The 18,540-nt window shown below is 49.9% G+C and overlaps 1 protein-coding gene across 1 annotated transcript; it reads left to right on the top strand.

The window, feature by feature from the left end:
- Positions 1-1,058: 1,058 nt before the first annotated feature.
- HSPB8 (heat shock protein family B (small) member 8) lies at positions 1,059-12,782 on the top strand (the record flags this gene model as incomplete). The annotated part of the gene is made up of 3 exons (XM_084253607.1): positions 1,059-1,425; positions 7,346-7,409; positions 12,623-12,782. 3 exons carry the CDS (start codon positions 1,059-1,061, stop codon positions 12,780-12,782), a joined length of 591 nt encoding a protein of 196 aa, XP_084109733.1.
- Positions 12,783-18,540: the final 5,758 nt, after the last annotated feature.

Consider the following 18,540-nt stretch of genomic DNA (forward strand, 5'->3'; position numbering starts at 1 on the left):
CTTCAGCAAGCTTTAAGAGCTTTTAGTAACTGAGAACATGCCACTGAAAATATAAAGGTCCCGGCCTGCTAGATGCTTCAGGCGGGTTCTCTGTGGCTCCCTCCTGAGACATCATAAGGAGGCTCCTCTACTGTCCATTTCACAGGTGAGAAAACTGACAGCTCAGAGGTGTCTGGGAATACATTAAGGCTCTCAGCCGGCTGGTGGGGGGGGGAGGTGGGCAAGCTGTGAACATTTGAATAATGCAGCCCAGCCTGGCCCTAAGGTCCTAAATGAGGATGGCAACCCAGGGCCTTGGGTCCCTTTCCGCCAGCCCTTCTGCAGGTCCCCACGGGGGTGGGGTGGGGTGCGGCTGGCTCCCGGATGGTATTTACGGAGTGTGACTTGAGCCCTCAGCCAGGGGGAGGGTTATTAATAGTTGGGTCCTAGTGCCCAGCTCACAGAGGGCCCTGGGAGGGGAGGGAAGGAACAGGAGGGAAAGGGCGGAGCCTGGCCGAGCTGGGGGAGGAGAGTCCAGAGAGGCTAGCTGAACTGGCATGCAAAGGCCCCTCCCAGGCCCCTGGGAGCCCAGTTGTTCTCCAAGCGGATTCTCAGGGGCTGGTTCATCACCTCCGAATACTCTTGTGACAGGAGGCGCTTGCAAAACCCGCCTCCCGCCCCTAGCAGCAATAAATAGAAGGCTCCAGCCCAGGAGAAGCCAGGAGAAGTTTCTAGGCCTGCGTCCCAGGGTTTATTAAGCTCCTGGCTCCTCTCTAAACCACAGCAGGCTCTGGCTGAGAGCCTGGGTGCTTGGGAGGACGGAGGCCGGCTGATCTCTGGTGAGGCAGTGCAGAGAGGCCCTCGGGGATTCTGCTGGACCAGCCGGGTCGCCTTCGGGGCCTCGAGTGTCTTTGGAGGCTGGGACCCCAGCCTGCTGTGTGCCTCTGTCCTTGGCGGTGGATGGTTCACATTTCCTGGGGCTGAAGACGCTGTGAAGGCCAGCCTATCCACCTCACCTTGCTGTGTGACCTTGGGCAAGTGGGCCCTTCTCTCTGAGCCCTTCCAGCTCAGCAGCCACCATGGCTGACGGTCAGATGCCCTTCCCTTGCCACTACCCCAGCCGTCTGCGCAGAGACCCCTTCCGAGACTCGCCCCTCTCCTCCCGCCTGCTGGACGATGGCTTTGGCATGGACCCCTTCCCTGATGACTTGACTGCCTCGTGGCCTGACTGGGCCCTGCCTCGACTCTCCTCCGCCTGGCCGGGAACCCTGAGGTCAGGCATGGTGCCCCGGGGGCCGACCGCCTCAGCCAGGTTTGGGGTACCTGCCGAAGGCAGGAGCCCCCCGCCTTTCCCCGGGGAGCCCTGGAAAGTGTGTGTCAACGTGCACAGCTTCAAACCAGAGGAGCTGATGGTGAAGACCAAGGACGGATATGTGGAGGTGTCTGGTGAGTGGGGGTGAGGGGAGCAGAGAACCCAGGCAGGGGCTCAGTCCCTGAGAATAGGCAGAAGAGCATTTCCTTAGAGGGGAAGAGTGACAGGATGACACAGGTGACTTCAGGGCTCAGGAATGCAGCCCACAAAAGTTGTCTTTGCTCTCCTCTCCCCGGGGGCTGCAGGGGAAATCTTAACCTGACCCAGCAACTGGAAGCTTTGGGTGTTGGATCCATCAGAACAGACAGAAAAATAGTGCATTGGATATCTTGATGAAGAGAATTTAGTGTAAAGAATAAGCTGAACTGGTAGAGTAGAAATCAAAAGACCAAGAAGAAATGGGTTTTGTAGTCCTCCGGCATCACAGAACAATCTAGAAGGGCAAGTTTTCTGCTGGGCCATGACAGTGTTAGTAACCAGCAGGGGGTGGAGTAAAATGCCTCCCCTTATCCCAGTGAGGAGAGTGAGGTCTGGAGGGGTGCAGGGGAAATTCCCCTTCCTCTCTGGGTTCTTCTTGTGTTAGGGGGAAAAGGATGTCCTAAGCTAATTCCATACAGGCTTTGATCAAAACAGTCTCAGACAGGTTGGCAGAAGGAGAGAGAACAATCTAACAAGGTGCGCACAGCATGTCTACACTGATTCTGTGGATCCAGACTTGCCTGGCTCACCAGGGGTCCTTCTCATGAGACTGAGCTGTAACCTCGATGAGCACCTACTATTTGCTAAGCGCCAGGTTGAGCCTTTTATTTGTAGCATCTCACTTAGGTTAACATAACCCAAGGAGGTGGGTCCTGGTTGGAGGGATCCTCAGGAAACTGAGGCACAGAGAGGATAAAGGAACTTGTCCAAGGTCCCCAGTGATTCAGAAACCAGGCAGGCCTGTCTGGGAACGGGGAGGGCAGAAGCAAATGTGGTGGCCACCTACCAGGGGCCAAGGACTGGGCTAAAACTCTTGTTTCCCTTCTCCCAAATAATCCTGACTCCTGCCCCTGAGAAGCAGAAATTTCTGGCCCCATTTTTCAGTCAAGGAAACTGAGGCCAAGAGGAGTGACGCTTCCCAGGTCACACCATGAGTCAGCACAGAGAGAGTCGGGGCCTGTCCCTGGATGCCAGGTCCCGCCAGGTCCCAGCCTCTGGGCCCCACATCCCAGCCCAGGAGAGAGAATTTATAGGGTCTGGGAAAAAGGAAGAGGGGACTCAGAGGCTCAGCCCTCGGTAAGGTAAGCTGCACTGCAGAGGAAAAGCTTTCTCTGGCTTCCCTCCCAATTAACGCTCCATTATAAAGAGCAGGTTCCGGGCAGGCTGCAGGCCAGAAAATCAATAAAAGCCTTTGCAAACACAGGCTGGGCAGGGACAAGCCCTGGCAAGGCATGGAGCAAGGGGAGCTTCAAAGCACCACCAAATTATAAACATCAGAGGATCTGGAGGGTGTGGTGGGCCAGGAGACACACTGGGGCCACGCGGGGAGGGAGGGGATCAGCCAGGGCTCTGTGGGCTGTCTGGGGAATACGCAGGAACTCTGGAACTGTCTAGCCAGCACAACATGCAAATGACCAGACTCGGTGCTTGGTCTTATTTTCTGGAAATTGGGGTTCCAGCAACTCTCCTGCATTAGGATTGCTCTGTTAAGTGAGGGGATGTGCGAACATGGTGCCGGGAACATGAGGGGTTAGCTTTGCTGTTGTTGATGTGTTATAAAATGCCAGACACCGCGTGAGGCCCCAATAAATTGGACATGGTCAATGCTCTTTGAGACCTGGGTTCAAATACCAGCTCTGCTATTTGCTCTCTGGATGGATATAGAAAAGAAAGTCATTTTACTCCTCCCAGCCTTAGTTTCTTCATCTGCAGAATGGGGTCATAATCACATCTATCCCTCTAGGCTCTTGGAAAGATGAACTCTATGCAGACAACATGTATTTGCAGTGACTGGAGCTCTATTAACGGGGTGACAATTATTACCTCTCCTCGGGTTTTTGTCCCGTCTTCCACGCAAGCCAGAGGTCCTCTCAGGCCCTGTGCCCCCTCCAGGAACCTCTGTCCAGCCTGGAGGGCTTTCTCTCCATCCATTCTAAACACTTCTTAACCAGCAAGGTCTGGCAGCTCCAGACTGAGTCCCCACCTAAGTACCCAACTCACCCAGAGGCTTTGAGTGAGTCCTGGAGCCTCAGTTTCCAGAGCTGTGAAAGGGATATATGGGTCTTTAAATAAGACAAAACCTTTTGAGGTGGTAAAATGCCTCACAGCTAAGCACTTAGCAAACTCAGTTCGCCAGGATCCAAACCCCCTGAGCACATGTAGACTCTTATGAAAGGAGCTCGGAAACATCAGACCAGCATCAGGGGCTCCATGTACTAAACAGCAACTCTGTAGGGAAGTCAGTGCTCAGCTCCACCATTACATAATGACAAGCCTTTTCTGCCCCAAGCACTTGGTGCTGGGCTTGGTGCTGGATGCCATATATGCTGGCTCCAGTTTCCTCCAGGGAAATACCAGTAGGATGTTATGCCCATTTGACAGATGAGGAAACTGAGGCGCAGAGAAAATAACCCACTTGAGATCCACTGCAGTGTCTGAAGCGCAAAGCCAGCCCTGCTAAGTTGGTTCCGAGTCAGGATGGCTGGACGTGCTTCTGAGTGTACGGCCTGACAAATCCAACCACCTCTTAGGCCTCACAGCATTAAAGCTGGAAGGAGGAGGTGAAGTCCTCCTATCAAACTATTAACTAGATACTAGGCATCTCGTGAACAGGGATCCTCAAGGCAGAACTCTCCTGGGCTTTGCTAATGGAGCTTATGAATCTAAGAGGCGCCCCTGTCTGACCACATAGGAGTGTCCAGTTCCAGGGAAACGATTGGAAAATTCTGGACTAGATGATTTCCAACCTGCCTTATACTCCCCACCCCACCCCTGCAGCCACCAGCCAAGAAATGTTCCCTTCATAGGCCACCGGGCCAGGCCTGACCAAGGAAGGAACTGGAAAGTCCGGGGCCTTTATTCCCACCCCTTCTTCTTAACCTCACAGCCTCTGCCTCCCCTGGAAACAGGGCTTCTTCCTTGAGTCAGGCCCATGGTTCTCCCTGAGGTGGATGCTTCTTGGCGTCTATTCTCTTTCCCTGAGGCCTACAGAGAAAATGGTGGCTGTGAGAGCCCCTGGCTTCCCTTGGCCTCCAGATCATCTTTTTTTTTTTTTTTTTTTGGAAAAAAAAAACACAAAACCCTTTATAATTACTTTTTCTGTTTACAAAAATAAAATATTTCCATGGTAGAAAATGTAAATAGGAAAGCAACGTAAGAAATTAAAAATAACTCATAATCCTTAAGCTGCCACAATAAACAGGAATTCGAATGATATGCAGATTAACTTCCAAAATGAGTCTCCTGGCAGCACCCTCTTCAACCAGGCCCCCCCTTTATGGACTCTTGGAGCTGCCCCCACTGGGGATCGGCCCACCCTAACCGCAATGTCCTATTTTCGGACCGTGGACAAGGAGGTCTGGCTTCTGGGTAGCCGTCCTTTTCTCGAACATCAAAATAAACCACCAGCATTAACCCTTACACGGTATTTTTACAACTTACAAAACAATTCTGTGACTCATTCACATTTGTTCCTGATGGTAACCTGATGATCAGGAAGATGCTGTCACCCCCCGATTTAGAGAAAAATAAGCTGAGTTTCAGAGAATTATAGAAATACCCAGGAAAGGTCAGAGCAGGGTTCTAGTCCAGATCCTGCCTACCTGCTTTTGAGTCTGGGCTCCATCACCTCCGAGTTGGGTGACCTTGGCCATACACTTCACCTCTCTCAACTTCCACGTCCCTATCACAAAATGGCAATAACAAAAGCGTCTGCTTTGCAAGGTTGTCATGAAAACTAGAGGAACTGAAACAAGTAATGTGCCTAAAACACTGACCGACACCAAGTAAGCACTAGACAAGAGTTTGCTATTACTATTCTCATCACCGTTACCGCTATCGTTTATGATTTGGGGAGCAATTCCATGTGTGATTATTCTGTGTGTGTAAAAGGGCTGAGTCAGAGGCACTGGCCTGTCCCCAGGGACAGCAGGCCTCTGGAGGCCCAGACCTGGGGAGGGCAAGCAGGGGACAGCGCCCCTCTGGCTGTGGGCCTGCGTTACAGCTGAGCCGTGGGTGGTCATGGACTTGGCATGTCAGCATCAAGTCCCAGAGCAGCGATACATCCACATACTTGCATGGGCTGGTTAGCCAGACACTCCCATTTAAAACCAAGTTCCTATAAATGTACCCCTTTCTGCCCAGCTGGTGGGCGAATAAATTGGTGCAGCCTTTCCTAAGAGCAATTGAGTGCTATTGATTAAGCTTAGAAATTCTAGTACTTGGAGTTTATCCTGAGGAAGTCACCAGACCAGTATGAAGATCTAGCTAGAGCTCAGTGCAGGGAGGGTCTTTCCAATAATAGCAACCTCGGTGCACAAAAGTCAGGCACTGATTAAATAAAGTGATATCCCAGCTGTGGCCATTGAAATTCGTGCCTTCAAAGAATATTTGCTGTAATGTGGAACAATAATCACGATGTGTGAGCTAGAGATAAATCCAGGTGCCAAGCAGAGTGGTACAGTACAATCCCATTTGATAAATCTGCTCTCTATCACACGCGTTTTGAAATGACATAGAAAGAAAAGCTTGGAACGTGTACCAAAATGTCATTAGTGGTTTCCTCAGTGGGATGGACTATGGGCATTTTCATTATTTTTTATTTTCTATCTTTTCTCATATAGCCTTGTATTATCAGAAAATTATCAATAAAGGAATAACGAACAATTTCTTTTAAGTAATTGATAATGGAATCCTCTGTAAGTTGCCAGTTTAAAAAGATCTGGACTACAAAAAAAAATCCCTCAAGGTGATTTAAGCTGGGCTTCCAAACACCCTCAGCAAGTTCTCTCCGTGTAAAGGAGGGTCCTTGGCTCTGAAATGTGACCACAAATGAGGTGTGAGCAGTGAGAGGAGCGGAGCTCTCCTCTGGGCACTGATACTGTTTGTTTAAAGAGAAGTAAAGAGTCTATTAAAGAAGAAAAGAGGGGGGCGGAGCTAGGGGGTTCAGACTTTGTTGTTGAAATTGCAAGATAAAAGCCAGTTTGGGACCTGACCTTCTTGTAATTTCATCTTTCTCCTTCCTAAGGAAAACAAAAGGCCCTTGGCTGTACCCTCTGGGGTGCAACGGATGGAATTTTTCCCCCTTGGGGACTAATGCGTCATTTCTTGGGAGAGCCTCTTTGCAGGGTGTTTTTTAAGCAGGTTGAGTTCCAGATGGTTCTTTCAGCAACAGATACAGGTCAGGTGGTGCAAAGAGCTGGTCCGGAGCAGAGAGAGGGGCATCAGCCCCCCCGTACTTGACTTAAATTCAGAAAGCTGCTTCAGAGTCCAGAGCTGCCACACTCCTGCTGGGTGACCATGGACCTACCCCTACCCCTGGGCCTCCGTTTCTGTATTGGTGATCAAAGGAGAAAGAACCCCATCCTCAGAACTAGGGAAGGCCTCTGCCAGCTGGGGGTGGGGGTAGGGGCAAACTAAGCCTCAGTGTGTGACCCCAGTTCTTTCCTTCCATGCTAGTGGGATGTGAGTCTCAGGCTGCCACTGGCTGGAGAGAGGTCAGATGCAAGATTTAGGGTACAGTGCACGGTATGGCCCACGTTCCGTGATCTCCTAAGACTCATGCATTGTTGTTTGAGAGCCAGGACAGGGCCTCCTATCCTGTCCAGGATTTCATTTCAACTTCACAACAGCCGGGGAGGTGGGCTCAGGTGGGTCTATTCTGTAGATGAGAGACCTCAGGTTCAGAGACCTCTAGACTAGAACTGCCAGGCACATCCTATGTGGGGCAGGGCAGGATTGGAACCCCGTCCCAGTCCTGACCTCCACACTGACCGGCCCCACTCCTCTCCCTTCCAGGCAAACATGAAGAGAAGCAGCATGAAGGCGGCATCGTTTCCAAGAACTTCACAAAGAAAATCCAGTAAGTCACTTGGGGTGTGTGTTTTAGGGTGGGGTAGAGGAAGAGAGGGGTGCCTGGGACTCAAGATCTGGGGTCCTTCCCTCTTGGGCATCTCTCCTGTGAGGCTCTGCCCTGGGGTAGGGGATTCAGCACCACCCTTGAAGCCCACAATGGGCGTGATCCCAGGAAGGGGGGTACATGTGGTGCCTTCTCATCTTCCCAGTGCCCGTAAGATGGAGTCACAGTCAGATGAAGCTGAGAATCAGAGGCAAAATGACTCACAATTTCCTGGATACGGGGCATTCGTGTGCCCTCTTGGTGTGGCTGAGGGAGAATCCCCATCCCCGTCAACAAAGACCCTCTCCTATGCACCCCCAATGTCCCCACTCAAATTGTTCCAAGGTGGGAGAATGTGCATCCTCCTGAGAGCCCCTACAAATTAAACCAGGTGTCCTGACATCCTTGCTTACCAGCACAGGGGACTGCACACAGTAGGTCCTCAGAAGTAGCGGTTCGTTATTACTGTTATTGTTGCTACGGATGTCAGCTCCACCCCTGGAGTGACACGGATGTCCTGTGTCTGGAGAGATAGTGTCAGCTGAATTCTGGGGTTTCTTCCAGCTTTGGGGTGCTGGAACCCTTTGGGGTTCTGTCCTCCCCATATGCCTATTCCTTATGGCCTGGTGCCTCAGGAATAGGCAAACTGTTTCTCCACTTTCCCCTCTCACCTGCTGCTGTCCCCCACATCTCCACCTCCCCCTGGTACAGCAGCCAGCTTAAGGTTGCCAAGCTGGAGAAAAATGGAGGAGGGAGCTGACATAAGACTTTTAAGAGACTCAAATAAGGTCTCAGGATGAAGTCACAGGCAGGACAAAGTTGTGAGTGGAGCTGAGCCAGAAAGAAGTGGGTGAATTAACCATGTTTTAAGAGCTGTCCATTTTGTGGATTTCCCCATCTCTCAGGCCTCTGGAAAGATAGCTTGCTTGACCAGTTTCCTTGACCAGATAGAAACGCCTCAAGCTGGGCCTTCCCTGGTGGCGCAGGCAGTTGAGCGCCGCGCTGTAAATCTGCAGTGCCAGTTCGATCCCAGCTGGCAAGGGTCCCACATGGGGCGGCAGACCTCTCCTATCTCACCCACTGCTCCCCTCAGCAGTGTCAGCCTGCCTGCTCTGTTTCCCGCTCTGCCTCTGGTGAATCTCTCACCCTCCCGCGCATCTGGCCTGTACCCCAGTTCTTGTATAAATAAATAAATCTTTAAAAAAAAAAAAAAAGGCCTCAAGCTGCTCCCAGGCGGGGCTGCTCTCCAGCAGCTGAGCCAGGCTAGTTGTTGCAAATTAGCCTAGTTGATGCCCTTACACCCCAAGTGCCGCCCTAACCATCCTGCCATCCCACCCTGTCCTGGGCCCCTCCAGGCCCCCCGTCATTCCAAAAACCAAAGGGTCTCCAGGACCCTCCTCCATACATTCTGGTTGGCCAGTGTTCAATGTTACAACTAGAATTATGAGACCTGTTAAGTGATTTGGAATTATTGTTGTTAAGTGATTTGAATTCTGCAAACCCCCCCCCCACCCCCCCTGCTCCATGACAAAACATGGATGACTTGGAGCCACTTGCTGAACTGCTCACCTTTGCTGTTCATGCGTCTGCTCTGGAGGGGCTGATGTGGGGCATGAGAGGATGCCTGCAAAGCTGTTAGCACAGGTACAAACTCAGTGCTCGGGCCATGGAAACAAATATTTTACAACCTCAGCAAGACTAGAATCACTCCAGAGCAGCCCTGTCTTCTGGGACCCCCTGGCTTTGGCCAGACTCCAGAGGCCAAGGAGAGGGACTGGAAGCTGGCATGGCCCTGAGCTGATGCCAGGAGCCTGCGTTGCGTCCCCCAGGAAACATTATGGCCATGAGAGGACAGGGAGGCTGGGATCCTAGGAGATTTCCAGGCCGGCAGTCGGGATGCTGTAGCTGTCTGTGTGCCTCACCGCCTGGGAAACACATCCCAGCCCATCCGTGCCCGTGTGAAAGGCCCGTTTGGACCAGATGAGCAGGAGAGGGAGGGTGCTTAGAATTTTCCAACAGATTGGGGGGCAGGGAAAAGACTGTGCAGGGGGTCCTGCTGAGAGGCCAGGAAGTAGGAGACACAGGAAGTTATCATGGGGGATTCCCAGAGCCCAAGTAAACTTCACTGTCTTGGTTGCATTTCCTCTCACTTATGTGTTCAGCCTCTTGTGGGCCAGTACAGTGTGCCAGGTGCCCGAGGAGGCTTATGGGCTTATTTCATTCTTGAAAGCATTCTATAGAGTGAGTGTTGTTAAGACCACCTCGTAGATGAGAAAAGAAGTCACCAGGGTTGATGGGACTCAACTGCAGGTCACACAGGGAGTAGTAATGAGAAGACCTGGGATTTGAATGTAGACCAGGACCTTCCCACTAGGATTGGGGCAACCAAATTACCATCCTTTGCCTACCATCATCACTGCCTCTGCCTCCTGTGCTTATGTTCCCATACTGGTTTTGGCTGAAGATTTTTTTTTTTTTTTCTTTATGATGGATCACTTCTGATAAAGCTAAATTCTCATCACTAAAATGTTCACCAAAGATGGCAATTATAAAATAAATCCAGTGAAAGCAGAATGTGGTTAAATGCTAACTGGATAGCGTTGCCTGCCCAGGGGTGTAAGCTTTCAATCAGTTTTCTTTGTTAAAAAGAGAAAATCTGCCAGGGACACAGGCCAAAGATGTGAAAGGTGTATTACCACTTAGTTGATACTTTCATTTAGATGTAAATAGAAGGATTGAAGGAGAATTGAGGAGAAATAACATTCTCACCAGGTGGGTATCACCTTGTGAGAACAGATCTTTTTTCTAGCTCTGGGCCTCAGTTTCCCCTTTGTAATGTGAGACCTTTATCCTCAACAATCATCATCCTTTTGGGCTTTGATGCTCTGTGGCTCCATACCACAGCTGGCAGGTGCCCAACTGTAGAGTCAACAACTGCAATCCCAATACAGAAGCCAACAATTATTGAGCACTAACTGTATACCAGGCATTGTGCTGAGCCCTTTGCTTTCATTATCCCACATGATTCTCACACCACCCTACATAGGTACTATCATTACCTCTCTGTCCTTTAAGGAAATAGGTCCAGAGAAGCAAGATCACTAACCCAAGGTCACAAAGTCAGGAAAAGTCAGAATTCAAACTCAGACCTACCTGCCTACAAAGTCCACACTCTGGAACCAGGCCGCCCAGTCACATTGTACCAGATACCCATTGGCTTGGTGTACAAACAGAGTCAGCCCATCCCCAGCAGAGAGAGGGAAGGCCCAGCTCTTGGCCTTGTCTCTGCTGTAGAAGATTGACTTGGCATCTGCCCAAGTTCTCTCTTTTCCCTTCCATCCTTCCCACCAGGCCTCTTATTAATCTCCATGGTTCCAACTAGCAAGAGTCTCATGAGAAGATGCAGATTTTGTGGTTACAGATTGCTATTCACAGCGAAAACCATCCCAGTACCCTCACCCCAGAAGAGTCCTGTCTATCACCAGAAATGGGCTTAACTCGTTTCTAGGTTCTTCCATCAAGAACTCTACATTTACAACAGGCAGGGCCAGCCTCGACCTTGGAAATATCTATGAGGTTGAATGTCCTGACTTCCCCACATGGTCCTTTTCTCAAAAGTCTGGTGCCAAGGGAAGCAGGAGAGCATCAAGGGACTCTGTATTCTTTGATTCTAGGATTCCAGGAATTCCAGGAATTCCATTCCAATTTGCAAATGGCAAATTGCCATTTGCCAGCTGTGACTTTGGGCCAAGCAGTTACCTCCCTGAACTCAATTTCTCCATCTGTAGGCTGGGAATAGTCATAATATTCTTATAAATAATTAAACAAAATGATTCAAATGAAGTACCTGGCACAGAGAAAGTCTTCACATAGTGCTCATAACTTTTTATGAATAATGGCATTCCAATGAGGTCATTAACATATTCACACTTCCAATAGTTCCTTAAAGAAGCCATGTCCCAGATAACCTTGTTCATCCAAAACAATCCAAAAATCAAAACCAGTGTCAGAACTAGAAGCAGATTGGTGTTCAGAAATTCCATTATTGATGCTTTTTTCACTCTCTGAGCCTGTCATTTGATTCCCCAAGTCTCTTATGTTTTTTACAAGATGAAAACTTAACGAAAATTGATTAATGGGTATGTAAGAATCCACCAAGCGACATGGTTACAAGTCTCTTCAATGTGGGCATATAAACTCCTGTCTCGTAGCCATTCTAGGCTCCTAGCTGTTCGCCATTCTAGGCTCTTTGTAAAGCTCCAAGCAGGTAAAGTGTATAACTGTGTTTAGGGAACAAAGCAATTAGGACCTGTTAACAGATATGCAAGATGTAACCCAATTTAAGGGTCATTCTAATCATCACATAGTATTTGCCATCTGAACCCTGACCACGTGAGTAGTCTTACCCTTTTATCCACCAAGTTGCTTATTTCACCATGAATTCCACCAGGAATACATTTTGTAGTAATGCACCCTCCAGAGACACATGACAAATGGCTGTGTGTCACCTGCCATGCGTAACACCTTACTTATACTCTATAAATGGACAGCAGTGGTGGCCATTTCTGCCAGAGGCTGGTCAATTGTGGTTGCTAGGGTGGAGAGCTCGACTGAGGATCAAATGCCCTTCTAAGTTACTATTGGATTTTACCATTTGCAAAGCACATCCATACTGTCTAATTCTGAGGCCTCAAATACTGTCCAAATGTCTAGATGAGAAAACCAGCTCAGAGCAGTTGAGTGAACTTCCCAAAGTAGCACAGCTAGAAAGGGACAGAACCAGGATCCAAACCCAGCTTTGTAATTCCCCACACCCTAAGCGCCTTTCAAAAATATGTTCTTTCTTTTTTTTTTTTTCCATTTTTGCATAGAAGAATTAGGGTGTAGGCAGGAGGTGCAGGGGGTGAGAGGATTCACCAAAAACAGAGTGGAGAGCAAAACTGGCGGCTCTACTGAAATACACCTCTGAGGGGAGCAGCGGGCAAGACAGGAGAGGTCTGCTGCGCCATGTGCATCACCTCCCTGGCCGGGGATCGAGCTCAGGCCGCAGTGGTGATAGAGCTGAGACTGAACCCGTAGGCCACGGGGAGGCCACTGTGCTCTTTCTTTCAAATGAATTAAAGGGTGCTTCAGCTGTAGTAAATATAATAATGAGTAACACTGTGTACTTCTTCTAGGCTTCCTGCAGAGGTGGACCCTGTGACAGTATTTGCCTCGCTTTCCCCAGAGGGCCTGCTGATCATCGAAGCTCCCCAGGTCCCTCCTTACTCATCATATGGAGAGAGCGGTTTCAACAACGAGCTTCCCCAAGACAGCCAGGAAGTCACCTGCACCTGAGACCCCAGTCTTGGCCCATCCTTGTTCCCTCCCCAACCCCAGGGCTTCTCCGATTCCAGGATTCATTACTTTAGCTGAACTCTTAGATTTAGTGTGACTACAGTGTTGGGGGTGGGAGTGAACTGACCAGATTCCCTGGATAACGTAGGAGTAGGTTTTTCCACAGGATGGCGCAACTGGCAAGTCGTGCTCGGTTGCATTAAGCCAAGATGCTGGGAGTTTTTCTTTCCTTACCTTTCCTATCATGAAAATGTTGCACATGGATGCAAACAAACGCAAGGGGACATCACATTTCACATTGCATCTAACCTTGCAGCTAATGCAAGGGTTGCTTTCCTCTGGAGACCTCCCCCTCACCCAGAGTCCTTTTCTGGGCTCCTAATTTCCATGCTTACCCCATGGTTTGGTCAATGGAGCTCACACCATTGTGTTTCTGCAGTCCAGACCCACAAAGAGTTATATGCAGGTCTTACATCCCATGTGGCATCTCCCCAACGATCACACGAAAACAGACAGTGCCTCTGTCCTCCACCCAGGCACCTAGTGCCAGTTCCCCAGCTGCACTCCTCAAGGACTCTGGAAGCCCCTCAGTTTATTCTCTGGCTCAAGTGCCCCCTTTCTTGCGTCTCCTATGTCCAAGTCAGGATTTTTACAGAGGGGGCTGTCTCCGGACAGCTCCGCCGGGAACCAAGTAAAGGCCAGACAACCTGGCAGGCAGGCTATGGTTTTGTGTTTTGGGTGGGACGTGTGTGTCATTATTATTTGACTTGTGCTGTTATTTAGGGGGAAATGACAGTAAATAATATTAATAAAGGAGCTGATGTTCTTAGCCTTGTGTGTTCTGTTGGTGAGGCATGAAATATGATGCCAGTCAGATTTGCAGTATCAATTAGGGGTGCTGTGGCTGCAGATAATAATGCCCAATGAATACTGGCTAAGAGACATGAACGTCTTCACCTGTGCTTTATAGGGGTGGTGGGAGCTTGGATGGAGTTGGGGACAACCCAGAGCAAAGTGAAGAGAGGCACACATGCTCCACCCGCAGGAAGTTGGAGTAAGTGGACCTCCTGAGACACCCCCACATGGAGGGTGTGACTCTGTTTTATTTAAATACCTCCAGAGGAAGTGACATCACCAGATACCTGAACTGTCCTGGTAGAACACAGGTCTCAGGAAGGCAGAAGCTCTTCTTCTCCAGCGTATTCCTAATTCCTAACAGCGCCTGGTGCCGAGGCAGCATTCGTACTGACCAGAGCGGATGCATTGAACAAATGACATCCAGACTCCTTTCTGCTGCCCTCAAAGTCCCTGCCCCCCGTTATCCCTCACAGCTCCCTCTCCTGTCTGTCTGTCCCTCCAACCCCAGGGCCTTTGTACTTTTTTGTTTTTGGTCACGCTCTTCCCCAGCTGTTTGCCTGGCTGCCTCTTTCTTCTTATGTTCTTATCCAGGTCTCCCCTGAAATGCCATCTGTCCAGAGAGGCCTCCCAGTAGCCCTCATCTGATTGCTGGGGAGAAAGGATGTCCTGAACAAACTCCTCAAATAGGTTTTATGGACCCCACCCCCACCCCAGACCAAAGAGATCCAAGACACCAAGGACTACAATTCCCATAATGTCATCACCACCGAAAGCAGAACTGCTGGGAACTGAGGGCGGAATTAAGCAGCCAGGCTTGGTCTATCACCAGACATGTGGGCCTTGGGGGTCCTGGGGTTTTGCCGGCTTTCAGCGTGCTATTGGTTTCCAGCTCAGCAGAACTTGGAGGATGCGTTCACCAATTTTTCTCTCTCTTTCTCCCTGAGCCAGTCCTTTCTTTATTTTCCTTTTCTTTTTTTTCTTTTGTAAAAAAAAAAAAAACCCTCATTTTTTCTTTTTTTTCTTTTTTGTAAATAAACCCTCCTTTTCTCTTTTTTTTCTTTTTGTAAATAAACCCTTTATTAACCTTTTTGTGTGTGTGCCTGCAGAGTCTCAAAAGTCCCTTTTAAGTGCGCAGGTGAGGACCCACGGTCAGGCCAACCCATTTCACATTGGGGATGTCCTGCAACATGATCACTGGCTGTGAAACACCACACCATCGCACTGCCTCATTGACTGCAGTGCACCTGTCAGAGTTGCATTTGCTTGATTACAAACACATGCATATTAAAACCTAAGCTGCCCTCAACACACATTGCATATATAGATACACCCTAGAATGTCAAAGGAATCCCAAAGGCAAGCGATCCTCTTCTTTTTCTGTCTGGCCCACGACTGTGTCTTCCATGTTAAGTGCCATGGTTGGTGTATCAGGTAATTAATATGTATTGCATGAATGGATGAATGAGTGAGTGGTGTGCGTGGGTCGCCCTGGGAAGTTAGACCAAAGCATGATCTCAACCCCAGACACCTGGCTTGTTTCAGTCCTGACAGCTTCCAGCTTAAAGACATCAGCTTTGTATTCAAAACAGGTGACACGAGACCCTCCCTGTCCCAAGAGATGGACAACAAATAACAGAGGGACACTGTCCCTGGGGGCTCACTTGGGTGGTGATGCTGGGACAAAGGAGGCCCCAAAATCTGCTTCCCCCGCCTCACTCCCCGGTTCCCTGAAAGTTTTATGTGCAGCCCATCTCCAACCCCACCCCCCCACACACACCCCAACTGCCTGCCAGCCGCCTGCCAGTGGTGATATATGGAGATGACTTGATTTGACCTTGAAGGGAAGAAGCAAATTAATGTGTCTCAAAATAAATTCCGGGAATCAGTGGCTGGCTTCTCCTCCACCCCCTCCTCCCGGTGCCTCACGAGTTGTGCATCATAATGTGAAAATCAATACTGTCTCTTGAATGAGCCAATACCTGCAGCTGGCAGGGGATGAGGCTACTGGGGGCGTCCCCCCACCCAGTGTCCTGGGCACGAAGCTGTCAGAAGGAGCGGGAGGCACCAGGCTGCAGTGGGCCCTGCCCCTGGCTGCTGAGGGCTGGCCCATCACCCTGTCTGCAGCCAGATCAACACATTCGTCCCCAAGCCCCAAGGCCTCCTGGGTGTGGGCTGTGGGATACCTAGTGGCTCCTGAGGGAAAGGGAAAGACTGATACGTGGAAGGAGACTGCCATGGCCATTCTCCAAGGGTATCTGCGATATGGGGAGGGGGTGACTGTCTAAGCCCAGTCCCCCAACTTGGCAATTAAATGTGTATGTTCTAGCGCCTGGGCTCAGCACCAATTCAACTGTGTGCCCAAGCGCATGGTGTCAGGTATTCAAATTTTGAAATATAAGTAGCACCGTCTGAGCCCCTAAGATGCCCCTGTGCCCTAGCTTGTATTAAGCATGTCTTTTTATTGGATACCTTGACCAATGAGGGCATTGCTCACCCTGGAGGAACTGTCCCGCCCAGGGATAGCTGCTGCTCAAAGGCAGCAAAGGATGCATATGAAACACAACCAATCCAGAGCCGGACCCCAACCGCACCCTTAATCCTACTTACTCTCTGAGCCTCTAGCCTGCTAGTCTCCCAGGTCAGGTACCAGACGGTGAGTGACAGCTCCTGTGCCCCACTGCCTGCTGAAATTTTTCCAGCAGCTCATCCTAAGCCTGCATCCCCCACCTCCCCTCACCTGTTCCTTCCTGCAGAAACCACGAGAAACTCTCTCACCCATGCTTCCTGCCTCGCCCTGCTCCCTCTGCCTCCTGACCCACCCTGCTGCTTCTCTGTGTGCTCCTGTGTTGTGGCGAGCCCCTCTCCTTGGATCTGCAAGTCTAACAAGCTGTCTTTTCGATGGCAATTATCTCCTGATCTTTTGCCTTTGACATAATTAAATAATCATAAAATCTACATTTTAAGACACAGACACTTTCCTCCTCCCACCGCCAGCCCCACCAGCACCCCCTCTAGGAAGCAGCAGCTGCCTTTGGTCAGTGGCCATTCTGAAAAGTCAGTCCTGGTCCTCCCAGCTGGTAGATCTGGAATATAACCCCCCTTTCCTACTGCATATCAGATGCAGTGCCGGGACCCGAGGAAGGAGACCGAGGTGGGTCTCTGCCCTGTGGGTATATTTGGGGATACAGGGAATAAGGTAATAAGCAAAGAAATAGTCCTGGGCAGGACTCAGTACAGGCTCTGCGACCAGGAGGCCATTAGGGAGGCCCCTGCAAGGCCATTAGGGATATGAGGTGTGGTCCCAGCTCTGCTGCTGGCCAGTGGGGTGTGACTTTGCCACTTGACCTCTATGAACAAGAGGCAGGGCTGAGGGGATGATGAAACATGTGCATGCCAAGGGACCATGGGGCTAATGCAGCTAAGTCCACAGTTAATATGGAGCTGTTGGTGGAAATGCAAATAAAACCAACAGAAACTGGAACCACATGGGTTTCAGGGTCTTCCAAAAGTCTCCCAGGATAGGTTACAGAGCCAGGGACCCCTGGACTCTGTACCTGGAGCTGACATTCTCCAGGCCCCTGCCCCCCATTCTTAGTGTCTCTTATTGGAAGGATAGCGGGAATCAGGGGAATCTGAGGGATGTGAGTCTCCACTGTCAGAGGTCTCGAGTTAACCGTGACACCGCATGTCCAAAATCTTAGCTGCCAACCCCCAGTCCATGTCCCAGAATGAACCTGTTATTGCAAATCAGGAGAAATGTGCAAATATCACTTTGGATCTAAATTGCTTATTTTCTATGCATGAGGAAGATGCTTCTGGTCCCTTAGCAGCCAGCATAGTTCTGGAGCACAGCAAGTCTTCAGAACACCAGCTATTGTTGTAAGTTATCCTGCAGAACCATGGAGAGGGTTCATTTTTAAAAAGAACACCATGGAAGGAAGAGGGCCACGGTACAGGCTGTGGGACACTGCAACTTTTTTCTTCCTGGAAGATTTAGAGACTGAGGAGAGACACAACCAGCTTTCTTTCATAGCCATGTTGGTTGGATGCCCTCACGTCTCTCAGCCAGGTCCCAGGGCAGGTATCAGTGCCCTCCCCTGGCTGGCACCCACACACCCAGCCTCCAGCACCCTGTGCTGGGGAAGGTAAATGTGGGGAAATACTCCTGCTACCGAAATACTTGCTGAGATTCTCATGTTATTGATGAGAGCCTAGCCTGCATGTCTCTTAAAAGCTCTCCAAAGAATTCTCTAATTCTCAGCCACAGTTAGGAGCCACTGGAATATTAAGCCCTGGAGTGGGGGCTACGCAGGAGGAGCCCAGAAGAGGTTTGGACTCAGCCCCAGTGGGGCAGGAATATTAACCAGAGACTTCTCGAAAGAAATGATGTGACGGTTGAACCCCAAAGGATAAGTTTTAATATTATATGTTTATTAGCTGCAAGGCTCTGTCTACACCATTTACATCTATGTACCATTTAATCTAACCAATTTGCAATGACCCAGAAAGGTGCCCAAGATCCCATAGCCAGGAAGTGGCAGAGTAGCTGAGCCAACCTCAGACCCCAGGCATATTGGCTCCAGACCATGCGTTAGCCACGCCAGGGAGCAGGTGGGATGTGCACAGGGATGAAGAATTTCTGGCAGAGGGATTAATTCTTGGGTTGGCAAATAAGTCTCAAAAAAAAAAAAAAAGTTTACTGCTCACCAGAACCTCAGTTTCTTCATCTGTAAAATGGAAATAATTCAGTACTACCCTGAATGGAAGATGAGCAGTTTATAAACTAAACAGGGCTCTTGATTAGTTATTAACACCATTCTGGCATCTCAGGGCAGCGAGGAGGGCAAAGGGCAGTGGGGACAGCTGTTTCAGAAACATTGCCTGTTGGGCTGTTATCATA

The sequence above is a fragment of the Talpa europaea genome (assembly GCF_964194135.1).
Source record: "Talpa europaea genome assembly, chromosome: 14".
In the NCBI taxonomy this organism is placed as follows: domain Eukaryota; kingdom Metazoa; phylum Chordata; class Mammalia; order Eulipotyphla; family Talpidae; genus Talpa; species Talpa europaea.